General features: G+C 56.2%; 2 protein-coding genes across 2 annotated transcripts; both read left to right on the top strand.

Moving 5' to 3' along the window:
- Window positions 1-881: 881 nt before the first annotated feature.
- On the top strand, window positions 882-1,832 carry LOC309891097 (olfactory receptor 14A16-like; the record flags this gene model as incomplete). The annotated part of the gene is made up of 1 exon (XM_082785479.1): window positions 882-1,832. The coding sequence occupies one exon, from the start codon at window positions 882-884 to the stop codon at window positions 1,830-1,832; it is 951 nt and encodes a 316-aa protein (XP_082641605.1).
- A 9,211-nt stretch (window positions 1,833-11,043) lies between these two features.
- LOC309891098 (scavenger receptor cysteine-rich type 1 protein M130-like) lies at window positions 11,044-16,543 on the top strand (the record flags this gene model as incomplete). Its single annotated transcript, XM_082785480.1, has 9 exons — window positions 11,044-11,230; window positions 11,643-11,948; window positions 12,057-12,374; window positions 12,455-12,769; window positions 12,894-13,208; window positions 13,825-14,133; window positions 14,801-14,941; window positions 15,606-15,701; window positions 16,365-16,543. 9 exons carry the CDS (start codon window positions 11,044-11,046, stop codon window positions 16,541-16,543), a joined length of 2,166 nt encoding a protein of 721 aa, XP_082641606.1.
- Window positions 16,544-16,786: the final 243 nt, after the last annotated feature.

Genomic DNA, 16,786 nt, shown 5'->3' on the forward strand with positions numbered 1-16,786 from the left:
TTCCTGATTCCATGTCCAGATTTGCTGGCAAATCCCACAGCCTATGGATTCTTTCAGGAGCACTCTCAGAGTTTCTCTACTGTAGAGGAGTATGACAAGCTCTAGAGCAGGGATTGCCTGCCCAAACTGTCAGAGGGACAGGACATGAGGGTTTCTTCTTTAAGGGCCAGCTGCAGGCTGTGCAGCCAGGGTGCAGGCAGGGGTGTCCAGGGCTGTGGTGCAGAGCAGGGTCCCTGCTGTGCCCCAGGGGCTGTGTGCCGGGGCAGGGCCTCTGCTGCCTGCCAGGCTCAGCACTCAGCCTGCTCAGGGAGCTGCCCGGAGTGTTATGGGGAGAAGCTGTAGGTGGAAGGAGCCCCCTTACAGGACAGGGTAGGGCAGGGTCCTGCTGGTGCCCAAAGGCTCTTGCCTGGGGAAGGCTCCTCAGAGCTCCACAGCACCCCCAGGGAATTTTGTGGGGAGATTCTTGTCAGGGAAGTCCAAGGCAGGAGCTACCTGCATAGAAGGCACTCTCTGGACTCTCTGCTTTCATGCCTGCCATGAGGGTGAATCATGGGGATGATAATGATGATAAGAGTTGTCAGGTTATTAGAAGGGGCAGAAGCTCAAAGAGCATGCCTCTGGACTGTGGGCATCTGAGATCCATGTGCAATGCACTTTACCACATACCGTAGCACAGTACTGAATCATGCTGATCACACAGATGATCCACCTGATCCCTTAGGCACCCTTAGACAGAAAGAAACAGAGCTCATAGGGAATAGACAGTACGTCTTGTGGAGAGGGTTTCTGTGAAACACAAATGAGGTTTTGTGCAGAGAAGTTTTTCTAAGTTGACACAGTCTTTTCCTTCATGGACAGCCAACCATGTTCTGAGGCAGCAAATGTCCAACAGCAGCTTCCCTACTGAGTTCCTCCTCCTGCCATTTGCAGACACACACGAGCTGCAGCTCCTGCACTTCGGGCTCTTCCTGGGCATCTACCTGGCTGCCCTCTTGGGCAATGGCCTCATCCTCACAACCATAGCCTGTGACCACCGCCTCCACACCCCCATGTACTTCTTCCTCCTCAACCTCTCCCTCCTAGACCTGGGATCCATCTCCACCACTGTTCCCAAAGCCATGGCCAATTCCCTGTGGGACACCAGGACCATCTCCTTATCGGAATGTGCTATACAAGTTTTATTCTTTTTCTTTTTCATCTCAGCAGAGTTTTCTCTTCTCATCATCATGGCCTATGACCGCTACATTGCCATCTGCAAACCCCTGCACTACGGGACCATAATGGCCAGCAAAACTTGTGTCAACATGGCAGCAGCTGCCTGGGGCAGTGGCTTTCTCTATGCTGTGCTGCACACTGCCAATACCTTTTCCCTCCCCCTCTGCCAAGGCAATGCCCTGGACCAGTTCTTCTGTGAAATTCCCCAGATCCTCAAGCTCTCCTGCTCAGATGCCTACCTCAGAGAAGTTGGGCTTATTGTGCCTAGTGTGTGTTTAGCCTTTGCGTGTTTTGTTTTCCTTGTGCTTTCTTACCTGCAGATCTTCAGGGTTGTGCTGAGGATCCCCTCACAGCAGGGCCGGCACAAAGCTTTTTCCACATGCCTCCCTCACCTGGCTGTGGTCTCCCTGTTCATCAGCACTGCCTTTTTTGCCTACCTGAAACCCCCCTCTATGTCCTTCTCTTCCCTTAATCTTTTTCTGGCAGTTCTGTACTCGGTGGTGCCTCCAGCAGTGAACCCCCTCATCTACAGCATGAGGAATCAGGAGCTGAAGGAAGCCATGTGGAAAGTGATGAATGGAGGTTTTTCAGAAGGAATAAACTGCCTGTGTTCTTAATGTTAACTGTATACATACCCAGAAATCTTTTTATTTGTTTCTATTTTTTTTTCTTTTTTTTACTTTGCTTTACTTCTCATAGTGTTCCCCACAAAGAAACATCGTTGGTCATACCTTCCTACACTGTATGTCCCTGTCTCATGTGACTCCAAGTCTTTCTATAAATTGTGGGTCAGGATTTCTGTGTATTTTAATAAAAGAAAGGACCATACATTGACTTACTTGCCTGATACCCTTCCTCGTAGACCTGTGGTGGAGCTTCAGGGGCACATGGCAGAGGTGGAGGGGAGAAGAATCCTGCCACAGCAGCACTGCCAGGGTGTACCTGTGATTGTTCCCTATTCTTGGATAGCACCACAGAGACAGTGAATTCACCTGCCTCTGTACACAAGAGGCAAGAGGGAAGATGGCAGGCAGGGGTCTTTCTGGAGGAAAGTGGGAGCTGTCAGGAGACCCCAAGCGCTTGGCAGGGACAGTGTGTGCCCAGGAGTCAGTAGCACATGGAACCCATAGAGCATGGGCACGTCCCAGGTGGAGCCACCCTGAGGTGCTAAATCTGGGTGGGAAAAGGAAAAGCAGAGCTCTGCAACTCCAGGGAACACAGCAGGCATAGGGAAAGCTCTCTGTTGAATTGGTTGTTATACCTCTGGTGAAATTTCATGGACTGAATACAGTGAATCACTCCAAAACATATCCTGACATTGGAAGTGAGTTGGACTCGATGATCCTTGTGGGTCCCTTCCAGCTCGGGCTATTCCATGAGTCTCTGACTCTCAAGAAGGCCGGCTATCTGTGCCGGCTATCCATGGCCAAGGAACCACTTGTGTGGGAGGCAGTCAGTGCCAGTGCCCCACACCAGCTGGTTCTGTCTTCCCAGCTTGACCAGCACGGCCCTGCAGAGTGCCCCCATGGCCCCACGCACCACAGCCCCCTTGCTCTGCAGAGCAGCACCACCAGCTGCGGGCTGTGGGCAGCATGGGCAGGGGCTGCAGGAATGGCTGCTCAGGCCAGCTCAGATGTACTGGGCTGGGGCAAGGCTGTGTGGGACATGGGGTGTCCTAGGAGCAGAGCAGGGCTCTGTGTGTGTGCAGTGGTGGTGCCTGAGGAGCCCCAGGGGCAGCAGTGTGTTGCTGTGCTGTTCTGGGGATTGGGGCTGGCCTGGGGGGCTGCAGGATGCCTGTGGGAGGGGAATCTCCTGCAGATGGCAGCAGCAGGGACACTGCAACTGACCTCCACTTCTCCATTTGATGCTTTGGGGTCTGCCCAGCCTGGGATGCTCTTCTGGGCTGGGTTGGGGAGAGGATAGGAGATGAAGGTGTGGAGAGCTTGGGAGGGTCTGGGCTGAGCTGGCCTCCTGGGTGAGACAGGGAGGACCAGCAGAGCAGGGGCTGGGATGGACCATTGTTCTCTGCACACTCTGGGAAATGCTGCCTCAGGGCAATGGTCCCAGAACAGCTCCTTGCAACCACCATTCCCAGACTGGGCTCTTGCCACAGCTTACACAAGTGGTTTATATTTCCTCCTCTGAGGGATATCGAATTAATGTATCAGGAGTCCATGTCTTTATTCTCCATATGAGAGTGCACAAGATGTGGGCGTGGAGAGATGACTACCAGTGAGCAGAAGTTCCATAAGATATTCCCTAGGAGTATACTGTGGGACAGACAGTGACTCAAGGTCACCTTCCTTTGCAGGCAATGTGCCCTGGGAATGCACTTGAATGAAACAAATCTAGACATGAAGACTTTCTCACCCACCACAGAGAGTTTTGAACACTTCCCTAACATGTGCACTCAGTGCTTGATAAGTTTTTGCATATTGAGGTGGTCATTTCCTTCAGGATGCCCTAAAGGAGCTGAAGAACTCCCAGGGAAATGTGAGTCCAGAAATGTGGGAGGCCTTCTGAAGCATGAGCTGCTTGGCCCACAGGGTACCTGAGGAATTGTGCAGGGCATCCCCTACACCGGGTATTCCTGGATGGGCTGGGAAGAGGCCTGCTGAGCACAACACCTCCTTGTAGCCCTGTGGATCCTGGCTGTGAGGTAACGTCTGTCCCAGCAGCTGGCTGGACAACAGCAGGGAGGCAGAGCCTCTGAGGTCATAAAGGCCTTCGGAAAGCTGCCCCCAACAGGGTGACACATTTGGGGAGACCAGGGGAAAGCTGAGAGAATAAAGGTGGGAGATTTGGGGGAGAGAAGAGGGACTTGGCTAACAGAAAGGAAAGATCTGGAAGAGGTGAGAGGGGTTCAGGCAAGGCTGTGCTGCTGCAACACTTACTAGGAAAACATCCATGTCAAGCCCTGGCAATATTTTGAAGCAGTAACCATCAGCCCTACTTACCCCTACATCTAAATGCTATCCCTCTCTCTGCAAGGAATCCACTACTCTTACTCCTAACCCCAAATCTCACTTGGCGTGGGTTTGCCAAGTCCCAAATCCATAAGGCCTCACCGTACACTCTTAGCTCAATTCTCACCCTATTCCTCAGCCTTTCATCCCTAGCATTGAATTCCAGCCTTAACATGATTCCTCAACAGAGCCCTGAAGAAAATCCCAACGTAACATAACATAGTCTCTACACTAGACACAGACTAGAAGCCAACGCAGTAAACACAGGCCTCCCTCTAATACTCTGCCCAACTACTAACCCTGGAAGGCAAGATCTAATCCCTAAACCCTAACCTGAACACCTAATCCCCAAATGTTGCATTCCTGCGGTCTAGTCACCTAACTGAAGCAGTTTGGCCTCATGAAGCTGAGAGAACAACCCTGCAGACACCAAGGTCAGTGAAGAAATAAGGTGTGGAAGTGCTCCAGGTGGTAGAGCAGAAGTTCCCCTGCAGCCCATGGTGCACCGTGTTGGAGCAGATCTCCACATGGCAACTGATGGAAGACCCCATGTGGGAGCAGTTGGATGTGGCCTGAAGGAGGATGCAGTCCAGGGAGAGGCCCTGCAGGAGAAGACTCCAGGTCAAAACTGTGGAGAGGAGCCCAGCTCTAGGCAGCCCCTTGTGATGGGGCCTTACTTCTGAGGACAAACTTGTTTTGACCCTTTGATAGATGCACAGGCAAGGACAGGACTCAGGATGGCATCGCCCTTCAGGAAGGAACTACCTTTGGGATTCCCTTGAAGTGTGGAACTCCTGGCTGTGTCAGAGCTTGAGCCACTGAACTGTGCAGACAGACCGAAGTCCCACTGTGACAGAAGCAACCTCGTGCTTCCCCTGAAGCCACTCCCCTCCCAGTCTTCCTGAACTACCATTGACACCGCAGACTCAAGCAAACAGAGATAAAAGGGAGTGCGAGAATGCCAGTGCTGTACAAACTCAGGGACAATGATACATGATATAGCAAGTAACTGGAACACGTCCTGAGCACCAGCTCATCACAAGCACCAGCTTCATGCTTAGTTGGTTTGAAAGGACTGAGAACAGGACTTTAGAAAAAGCATAAATCTTAGTATGCACTCAGCCTCACCAGAAGTAGCCCTGCAGAATGACAACCCATCTGGCTGCTCATGGCTTGGAGAAGTGTACAGTTTGCTGGTTGAAGAACTTTCTAAATGGCCATGCTCAAAGAGTGAGGGAGTGAAGGGAGTTCAGTCCCGTTGGTGTCAATCGACCAGATGTTCAGCTTAGTCATCAGTGACATTCCCCAGGGCTTGGGTCCAGTTTTATTTAATATATAGATCTACGATCCGAATGAGAGGATCAAGTACACCCTCAATATATTTGCAGATGACAAGAAGTTAGGTGGGACAGTTGATCTGCTTGAGGGTAGGAAAGCTTTGCAGAGGGATGTGGAAAGGCTAGATTGATGGACTGAGTCCAATCACATGACATTCAACGGTGCTTCTGCACTTGGATCATAACAACCCCATGCAGTAGCATAGGCTTGGGGAAGAGTGGCTGGAAAGCTGTCCAGAAGAAAAGCACCTGGGGATGTTGGTCAACAGCCAGCTGAACATGAGCAGCCACCGCCCACCTTGGACAGGGACACTAGCATCTTCCAATAGATTATCTGTGTTTATGAGGTCACTGTCAGCTGAAGATCTGATAGGCCACGAGCAGGCCCATGGCAGGTGAATATTCCTGTGATAACAGTGGTGCCTGAGTCGCTGACAGGCTGAGAGCAAGGGTGGCCTGTGCTAGGCGCTGTGAGGACCCTGGTGCCTGAGAAGCCAATAGGCCAGGAATAAGCACATGGCTTTTGTGGGTCTTTGGGAGCTTATGATGTCATGTCAGCGATGGCACACCATGCTTGATTTCTCCTGAAATCCAACAGAAGCCCCAGGCACCTGTCTACTGGTGCATCACACTACTTCATTGGGAACAGAAACCAAACAGGTGTCTATGTGGTGCTCAGGTCAGTGGTGCCTGTGGAGCTGACAGACCGCCAGCAGGCCCACAGCTCTCGTAAGAGCTTGTGAGGTCACTGTTGCCTGAGAAGATGACAGGCAGGAAGGAGACCCATGCCTGGGGAATGGACTGGTGATGCCACTCTTGGCTGAGTAGCCAACAGGGCAGGAGCAGGTGCATGGCCATATAAGTTCTTGGGAGGTCACTGGAGCCTGACTACTTCCATGGCGAGTATGCATCAGCTGCAAGGATATCAGAGAATCACAGAGTCATAGGATGGTTTGGGTTGTAAGAACCCTAGTGACCATCTAGTCCACATCCCTCTGCTACAGGCAGGGACACCTTCCATTAGGCAGCATGTGCCTATGAGGTCATGGTCAGCTGAGGAGTTGATAGGCCAGGAGCAGGCCCCTGGCCTGTGGATGTCATTTGGATGCCAGTGGTGCCTGTGTAACTAACTGGCTGAGAGCAAACATGGCCTGTGCTAGATGCTGGGAGGACCCTGGTGCCTGAGAAGCCAGGAGGCCAGGAATAAGCACATGGCTTGTGTGGGTCTGTGGGGAGGTCACTGGTGATCAATTAGCTGATAGGTCAGGGCAAGGCCCACGGATTGTACCGGTACCTGTGAGGTCACTGGTGCCTGAGGAGGTGGCAGGGCTGGAACAGGCCAAGAACTTTTGTAGGTGTTTGTGAGGTCATTGCTGCCTGACTACAGGCCAGGAGCAGGCGCATGGCAGGTGAAGATGCTATGGCATCACCTGTAGCTGTATTGGGCAGAATCATGAAATAGCCCAAGTTGGAAAGAATCAAGGATCAGTGAGTCCAACTCCAGCCACCAGACAATAAAATAAATTATATATGTATCTAAAAAACTATGCAAACTGTAAATACATATTAAATATTAAAATATATAATGTATATATTTATAAAAAATAAACCTTTTACGTATGTATAATACATGTAAAATTAATGTAATGAAAAATAAAATAAAAAAAGGAAAATAAAATAAAATAAAATAAAATAAAATAAAATAAAATAAAATAAAATAAAATAAAATAAAATAAAATAAAATAAATAATTAATGTAATATATTATACAGTATAATATAACATAATACTGTATAATATGTATAATATACTGGAATACTGTATGTAATATAAATATATATCAAATAAAAATATAATATAATCTATAATATAATATCGGTAATTATATATTATATAATATGAACTATATAATAATACATAAAATATATAAGAATAATATTTAATCTAATAAAATATATAAAAATATAATAATGTATAAGTAATATATATATTGTATATATTCATAAAAATGTGTGTTCTACTAAAAATATAAAATGTATATATATATATGTGTGTATTTATATTTATATATATATATAATAAACTGTACATCTGAGAGCATTGTCCCAACACTTCTTGGACTGTGCCAGTCTTGGAGCTGTGAGGAGGCTGGGAGGCACCGCAGGGCCATGCCTGGGCACGGGGCCAGGAGGAAACCACCGTCTTCCTGCCCGGGCGCCATGTCACGTGGGCTGCGGTTTGTGCACCTGCAGTGGCAGGCAGGCTCCAGCTCCCGACCCGCCGCGGGGAATAACGGCCCCTGGGTGACACGCTGAGAGCCAGGGAGACGCCTGAGGCTCTGGGCTGCAGCTCTGCTGCCAGGGCAGGCCCTGGACCAGCTCTGGCTGCTGCCAGGACCCCACAGGAGGCTCCCTGGGGAGGGACGGGACAGCCAGCGCTCCCATAATGGGGCTCTGGCCCTGCCCAAGGGCCTTTCCCAGCTGCTGCTGCCAGCACAGAGGGGGGGTGTATCAGGGGCAGGGGCTGGTCTCTTCACAGCCTGACAGCCCTGCTGCAGGACCAGTCCCCTGGATCCCATGGCGCAGAGACGGCCGGACAATTACACCTTGGGCTCTTGGATGCTACAGCTTAGGAGATGCTCCATGCTCCCACAGCAGGCTGCAAGGGGTGTCAGAGCCATCTGCCCCCACACCCAGCCCTACCCCACGATGATGTCCCACCGCAGTGACGTGAGAGCCGCAGCGGAGCCGTCCCTCATATATGGTCATGAAGAGCGCTGGAGAAGTTCATTGGAGAGCTGGGCTGCGTCGGAGGGGAGATAAGTGCCGATAACGTCTAAAAAGGTGCCTGCTGCTTCGATTGGCTCCTCCTGCAGCTGGGACAGCATCTGCACAGATATATTGCCCTCCCATCATCTCCATTTCACTGTGGGTCCCCAGGAGCTCCAGCAGCAGGGCATTGCTGTCAGGACAGGAGCCTCAGGATGGGGACAGAAGGACTCCTGTCCCCTTGGGTGCTGTGGCTGTTCCTCTGGGTGCAGCCTTGCAGAGGTAAGTGCCAGCTTCTCTGTTCCACAGCCTTGGGACATTGGGTGGCAGTGGGGTCACTGGGATCTCTCTGGGAGTGGGGTTGTTTTCAGGCACCACTGAAATGAGAGGCAGAAGATTCTCAGTCTCTCAGCTCTGTTCTTTAATCTGTGCCTGTCTGGGTGGGAGGGGTAATCCATTTTCATATCTCCCATGTTTTTGGCAGCCCAAGCCTGACTTCATTTCTAGACACCTTGACCTTGGATACCTTTCTGGGACCCCTTGATTCCCACCACTGTGCCTCTGGATCTGGAGGAGTCCCAGACAATGAGGGTGGTCCTCAGTGATCTCCAGGGCACAGCCAATGTCTGGGATGCCCCAGGGGGGTTGTGTGCTTTTCCCTGCCCCTGGGATCTGGAGAAACACTGACTCCAGGAGGGCAGGTTGTGTCCCATTAACAGAAGGGGACTGGGGCATCTGCACCAAGAGGTGCTCTTCTTGGGGGCCCTGGTCAAGCACAGGGGCCAGTCTGACAGCAGGGATGGGGAAGGGACGTGGGCTGTTGGTATCCTTGTGGTCAACCCAGACAGTGGGTTTTGGAGGTGCCTGTGGCAGACAATGGGCAATGGAAGCTGCTCAAGGGGCATGGGTCTGTTTGGGGGAAACTGGGATGGGGAGGAGTGGGAACCCTGTGCAGGGCTGGGGGTTGTGTGTGGGTGGGCATGGGCAGGATAGGGCGCCACTGGGGTGGGAGGAGGTGGTGAGGGCTGTGGGGCAGCAAATGGCCCAGGAGGGCTAGAGTTGGGTATCCCCATCCCAGCATAGCCCATGGGGAGAGGAGGAACCCCCCACTGCCCCTGAGACAGCCTATGGGGACAGGGATCCCACCCTGGGAACTGGGAGTCTGCCTGGGGAGGTAGTCCTCACAGACCTGTAATGTGGAGCTCAAAACTCTCCTGACCCTTCCTGTGTTGGTGTTTGAAGGGGCTGCGGAGGTGAGGCTGGCGGATGGCGGCAGTCGCTGTGCTGGAAGAGTAGAGGTGAAACACCAGGACCAGTGGGGGACCGTGTGTGATGACTCCTGGGACATGCCCGATGCTGCAGTGGTTTGTAGGCAGCTGGGCTGTGGGGTTGCTCTCGAAGCTTTTGAGGATGCACACTTTGGGCCAGGATCTGGGCGCATTTGGATGGCTGATGTTGAATGTAATGGCATGGAGTCTGACCTGTCTGACTGCACACACGCAGGATGGGGTCAAACAGACTGCTATCACAGCTGGGATGCTGGAGTGACATGCTCAGGTAAGGACTGAACTTCTTCCCTACCTCTGGGATGAAGTGTCTAAGTGTCTAAGGGACCTGGCTGTGAGCTCAGGAAGCAGCAAGTGCACACCAGAACATGGCTCTGTGTGTCAAGTTGCACTCTGAGCTGGGTCTGTCACTGCTGGTGTCCCTTGTCCCTGGGGAAAGCCCAGTGGGAGCACACTGAGCCTGGCCCTGAAGCTGGAGCAGCCAACCCTGAGGAGGTGCCTGGGGCTGGGAGAGGAAAGCCCCCACCCTTCCCCACTGTGCTGCCTGGTTCCCATCTTTCTCCTCCATTCACCCAGGCCCTGTCTGGCAGGCTGGTCCCTATGCCAGGGGAATCTAGAGCAGCTTCCCCAGCCACCAGCAGCCCCAGGGAAGGGCGTGCAATGGCCCAAGAATTTTGGGTTGTACCCCCAGCAGACAAGAGAACGTTGGCCAAAGCAGAGGGGCTGCTCAGAGGGCAGGAGCACTGGACTTGGGCAGAGGAGCAGGGTGGCAGGCAGCACCTTGTTCCTGTCCCGGGGTCACCCCATGAAAGCCAGCCCACAGGAACATGGCCCCTCCAGGCAGTGCTGACACACTGCCCAGCCTCTCCTGCCTGCCCTGTGCCCGAGGGGCTGTGCCAGCACCTCCTGGCTCTCCTCTCTGCCTGCCCTCACACCAGGAGCTCGTGTCAGCCCAGGGCTGCTCTCTGCCTGCTCTCCTGCCCTCTGCTCAACTGGTGGCTGGGCACGTGCCTGTCCACACCACACTTTGTCCCTACCTGAGGACCCCCGTTTACCTGCTCCCCAGATGTGCCCCATGTAACAGCATCTTCCCAAGAGCCCTAGCAGCCCGAGGGAACAGGCAGCTTCTCTGGCAATTCCAAGGGGTTCCTCAACCTCGCCTGAGCCTGGTGGGGCAGAGCCAGCTACAGCAGCCCCCAGTGCCTGGGCCCATTTCCCTGGGCCCACGTGCTGTGGGTGCTGCAGTGATTGGTCTGGGGCCAGGCAGCCCAGGGGCTCTGGGCAGCAGCAGTTTGTCTGAGCAGTGCTTGTGGCTGGGGGCTTGGAGAGAGGGCACCATTGAATCTGGAATGGTTTCTGAGGATCAGCAGGGGAGCCTGGACCTCTTTGTGCCATCAGCACCCACTGAGAGCTGCTGGGCTGGCCGTGGGGCTCTGCATGTGGCCACCTTAGAGATGAGGTGGGAGGTGGGCATGGAAGTGCCAGAGGGCTCTAGGAACTCACAGGTCTCCTTGGTTGCTCCAGGATTTGTGCGGCTGGTCGGAGGGGACAGCCCCTGCTCAGGAAGTCTGGAGATCTACGACAGGGACCAGTGGAAAGCTGTCTGTCACTCCCATTTTGGTGCCAAAGCTGCCGAGGTGGTGTGCAGGGAGCTGCAGTGTGGCACAGCCCTGTCTGTCCATGGGGCAGCTCAGCTGGGAGAAGGGGCCGGTCCTGTCTGGGACAGAGAGCTGCAGTGTGTGGGGAATGAATCCGTCCTCTCCTTCTGCCCCACGGCGGCCACCAGGGACCAGCCCTGCACCCACAGCAATGGCACTCATGTCACCTGCACACGTAAGGACTTGGGGTGGGAGAGTGGGATGATGGCCACTGGGGTTGTGGTGGGGGCAGGGTGGGCACTGGGCAGTGGTGGGTGGGGGACAGGTGGGGTGAAGTGGTGGTCTGCAGCCCTAAAATGAGAGTGCTGCAGGAGGAGAAAGGCACGTTGTCTCTTTGGCCACTCCTGCAGCTCCTGTGGGAGCAAGAGCACAAATGTGGCCTCTCTCACCATTCTTTGTCCTTGTGTACACAGGGTTCAGGCTGGTGAACGGCAGCAAAGCGTGTGAGGGCAGGGTTGAGGTCGACGTGCTGGGGACATGGGGCACCATCTGTGCCTCCCGCTGGGACCTCTCGGACGCCCACGTTCTCTGTCGGCACCTCGGCTGTGGCTTTGCTGAGTCCATTCCTGGAGGAGGGCATTTTGGGAGAGGAACCGGCCCCGTCTGGAGAGACTCGTTCCACTGTGACGGGACTGAAGCCCACCTGGGGCAGTGCCCGGTGACTGCCCTGGGGGCCTCGCCGTGCTCTCAGGAGAACGCTGCTGCTGTCATTTGCTCAGGTGAGTGCTGGGCAGTGCTGCAAAGTCCATTTGCCCCTGGTGTGTGACACGGCCACCCACAGCTGGGGACCCCACGGCAGTGCCAGGCTGAATTTCTCCTCTCGCCAGGCCCCAAGTCCCTGCGGCTGGTGGGCGGAGGGAGCCGGTGCGATGGGCGCGTGGAGGTCTTCCAGCACGGGACGTGGGGCAGAGTCCTGGATGAGCAGTGGGACATGCAGGAGGCCAGCGTGGTGTGCCGGCAGCTGCAGTGCGGAGAGGCAGAGGCAGCCTACACCCCCGTGAGGGCCGAGCGAGGACCAGGACCTGTGGGGCTGCGTGGGGTGCGGTGTGCAAGGCACGAGGCTAACCTGAGCCTCTGCAACACCTCCCTGCCTGAGAGCACACCGGCAGAAGGGATCATGGAGGACGTGGGGGTCGTGTGCCGGGGTGAGTGGTGCTGCACATCCCCCAGGTGTGGGGCTGGGAAGGCAGCCAGCCCCTGACGGCCGGGGTTCTTCCCGCTGCAGGGAGCCGGCGGGTCCGGCTGGCGGACGGGGCCGGGCGCTGTGCCGGGAGAGTGGAGATCTACTACCAGGGGCGCTGGGGCACCATCTGCGACGACGCCTGGGACCTGGCCGACGCCGCCGTCGTTTGCCGCCAGCTGGGCTGCGAAGGGGCCCTGGAGGCAGCCGGCTCTGCTCGGTTTGGGGAGGGCTCCGGGCAGATCTGGCTGGATGGCGTCAACTGCTCCGGGGCCGAAGCTGCTCTCTGGGACTGCCCTGCCGAGGCCTGGGGGCAGCACGACTGCAGGCACAAGGAGGACGCGGGAGTCATCTGCTCAGGTCTGTGCTGGGAGTGGGGCTTTGAGCTGGGGCCAATTAGGCTCGGTGAGGGCAGAACCAGGTAGGGCCAAGGCCATCAGTGACTGACATCCAAGGATGTCCCTGGGGCCTCTCCTCCTTCCAGAGTTCATGGCCCTGAGGCTGGAGAACAGCAATGGCTACTCCGGGCGCCTGCAGGTTTTCTACAACGGGACGTGGGGCAGCGTTTGCTCCAACTCCATCACCACCGAGACGGTGTCACTGGTGTGCAAGGAGCTGGGCTGCGGGAATGAAGGGGACCGGGAAATAATCTTAAACTCTGCCAAGATGTCTGGCACCGCGTGGCTGGATCGCGTGGAGTGTGGGAAGAGCAACAGCTCCTTCTGGCAGTGTCCCTCTGCTTCTTGGCATCCGCAGTCGTGTACTGACCGCCGAGAAGAGGCCAACATCACCTGCAATGGTAAATCTGAGCCATCAAGGCACCAGGTCCTGTTGCCCACTGGGCATGGTGAAATGCAGAGAAGGAACCCAGAGAGGCTTTGACTTCCTGCTTTAGACCCTGTTGCTGCTGGTGGCACAAAGGTGACTTCAGCTCTCAGAGCCACCCATGTCCACCAGCAGCAAACAGCCGGGCTGCCAGCAGCTCCCTGGGGGATGCAGAGGCAACTGCAGGCAAGGTCTGAGAGGAGACCATGCAGGGCTTTCAGGAGTCCCCCCTCCTGGGACAGCCTCCTGCTGCTCTGTGAACCAGGGACCCTGTGGGGCCGAGCACTTGGTTCCCCCCTGCAGTGCCGTGTGTGTCCCCTGAGTGAACAGGGTTCTGCTGCTGCCCTGACCCAGGCAGCATGGGGACGTGTGAGCAGAGGTCAGCTCTGCTCTCTTCTGCATGACCCCCAGAGCAGCCCTTTTCAGCCCAACTTCTCTTTCCTTTGGGACATGGACAGAAAGGCCGCAGGTGGCTGCATGCCCCAACTCCACCAGCTGCACAGGTAGGGAGCTGCCCCTGCACGTGCCCCCCTCACCTGGCAGGGCTGTCCCAGCTGTCCTGGTGCCATGGGACATCGCTGCCTCCCCAGACAGGGAGAAGATCCGTGCTGTGGGAGGCAAGGACGGCTGCTCGGGCAGAGTGGAGATCTGGCACCGCGGCACCTGGGGGACGCTGTGTGACAATGCCTGGGACATGAGGGACGCCGAGGTGGCGTGCAGGCAGCTGGGCTGTGGCCCCGCGGTCTATGCCCTGGGCCAGGCTGCTGCTGGAGAGGGGACGGGCCCCATGTGGCTGATGGAGTGCAGGGGGACGGAGCTGTCTCTGCAGGACTGCTGGGCCCAGCCAGGGAACAGCGGTGCCTGCCAGCATAAGGCAGATGCGGCTGTGCATTGCTCAGGTGAGCAGTGGGGCTGGGAGACATGGCTGGGGGCTTGGCAAGGAGCTGTCTTGGGCATCTGCTCTTCTGGATCCTGGCATGGCCCCGCTGCTGGCCTGAGCAAGGGTGTTTCTGCAGAGTGGGGGGCTGGTGTTGGGTGGGGAGCAGCCTCAGTGGGGCTGGATGTGCCAGCACATCCCCTGGGCTGCCTGCACTGTCCTGTGAGCAGCCCAGAGCAGTGGTGCTGGGCCCTGTCCTTGCCACCCTGCCCAGCCCCAAAGGAGGGACTATTCAGGGGGCACATGCTGGGGTCATTTGCCAGGGAGGCTGCCTGGTGCCACAGCCCCAGCCTCTCAGCCCAGCTCCTCTGCTCCCCTGCAGCTGCACCCAGGACAGCAACACCCCCCTTGCAAGCAGGTAAGCTGTCCTTCCCCAGGGCTGGGGCTGTCCATGTCCACGCTGTGACCCACAGCCAGGGGAAGGGGCTCCTTGCTGGGCTGTGAGACTCCCAGAAAGCCGAAGCAGCTGGGAGAAGTCTGTGATGGACCCAGCAGGGTGGGAGCTGCCCCATCACCCAGCCCTATCCGCCCCCCCAACCCCTGCTGCCTTGTGTGGTCAGGAGTGGCATGTCCTGCCCCCAGCCTCTCCCTTGTCTGATGCTGCCCCTGCCATGTTTCTGCCCATGCAGATCCCCCACGGGGCCGTCCGACCACCAGCAGCGATAGAATCTCGGTGCCTGTGGTCATCTGCATCATCCTGGGGGCCCTCCTCTGCCTGCTCCTGGCCCTCCTGGCTGGGCAGGTGCGAAGCGCCAGGGCTCGGCGCAGAGGTGGGTCCTTCCCCAGTGGTCCTGGGGGGGAGATGCCTCCTGGCAGGGCTGGGGGTGCTGGGGGTGTTGGTGTTCTGGGGCACAGAAACAGAGCCGTGTGCTGCCTCCTGCCCCATGTGCTGCCCCACTGACTGACAGACCATGGGGCACCAACATCAAGGGGTGGAGAGAGTCCAGAGCCTGAGGCATCAGTTCTGGGGTGAGAAGAGAAATGTGAGAGCTGGGCTGGGTGAGAAGGGGAGGATGCACTGCTGGCAGTGCTCTGGGCAGCACTGGCAGGAGGAGCATGGGGCAGTGGAGTCCATCACCGTTGTATCAGCCACCCCCCAGCAGAGCACGGGCTGTGCTATTGATGTGTGGGGCAGAGATGGAGCAGCTCCATGGGGAGGAGAAATGGGGAAATTGGTGCAGGGTCTGCACTGGGATATGACCTGGGGACCAAAGGGGCACAAGGGCTGTCTCCAAAGGGATGGTGCGAGGCTGACTCTGTCCCAGACCATCTCCATGGGGATGCTGCCCTCCCTGGGGATGTGGCTGCAGTGCCAACACAACACAGCGGGGCTGTGCTGTGGGGACAGCCCTGTGCTGGCCTAGGGAATGGGGTGAGGGAGCCCAGTGGGGTCCTCTCTGCCCATCCCCAGATCAGCCCTGCCTCTGTCCCCAGGCTCTGGGAGAGCTGGGGAGCCCTTCGCTGAGGCCGTGTACGAGGAGATCGCTTACAGCCTGGCGTGGGAGAAGCAGCCGAGGTTCAGTCTCTCAGGTGGGTGCAGGTCCCTGTGGAGGCACATCTGCGGGGCCCTTTCTCCCTGCCCCAGACCAGGGCTGTGTCCTGCAGCTCCTGCCCATGGTCCCCAAAATCGCTGGGCTGTGGGGATTTTGGGAGAGCATCCAGGTGCTGAGCCCCAAAAAGGAGCTTCTTCCCCACCAGCTCTGCCCATCCCAGAGCGGATAGCCCCTCTTTGCTTGTCCTTGAATCAAGGACTAAATGAAGGGCTTTCCCAGGGCAGCTGTTGGAGTCCCTCTGAGAATTGTCTCTTTCCAAGGAACTGGTCTCCTCCCCATGCACCCCCAGCTCTGTGGGTGCCCATCCCCAGCAGTGCTGACCACCAGTCAGGGCAGCAGGGCTCATCCCACAGCACCCACTGCAGCTCTCTGCAGCCTCCTTTTCAGAGGGGTCCCTGACCCAGATGCAGCCCTACCCCAGGCACATGAGGAGGAGGATGGTCTGGGGCCACACCCAGGGATAAGAGGAGTGGGGGGTAGGAAGGGCTTCATGTCTCCTCTCTGAAGACAGACCAGACGGGCAGCAGTACCACCGAGTCTTATCATCAGAGCTGGAAGCATGAAGGCTCTGCTGTGACCCTGACACCAGCAGCATGTCAGCCCTGTGTCCCCACACACCCTCCCATCCTCTGCTCTGCAGGACATCTCTTCTCATTGCCACCACCTTCCCTCTCCTTTCAGATGTCCCTGTCCTGCCTAGAGGTGACCCAGCGGATGGCTATGATGATGCTGGAGAGGTTTCTGACCCTGGGGAGGATCCTGTCCCTGGGCAGGGGGACTGGGAAGTGCCCAGGACACCAGAGGAAGGAGATGGGCTGAGGCATGCAGTCACAGGTGAGAGGGCAATGCAGCACTGCCACTTCCTAGGTGCCAACCCCAGGCCTAGGAGAATCCATGCCATATTGAAAGCCTGACCTTCCATGGAGAACCTGTCCTGGGACATTTTGTGGGGGCTGGAGAATGGGCTGAATGTCTCAGTCTGGTAAAGACGAGGAAGCTGATAAACAACTCTGAGGGGCACCCCACAGGCCCAACCACAACAGCCTGCCTTGATGCTTACAG

Source organism: Aythya marila, assembly GCF_965140915.1.
Source record: "Aythya marila genome assembly, contig: HAP1_HAP1_SCAFFOLD_154, whole genome shotgun sequence".
NCBI classification, from domain to species: Eukaryota; Metazoa; Chordata; class Aves; order Anseriformes; family Anatidae; genus Aythya; species Aythya marila.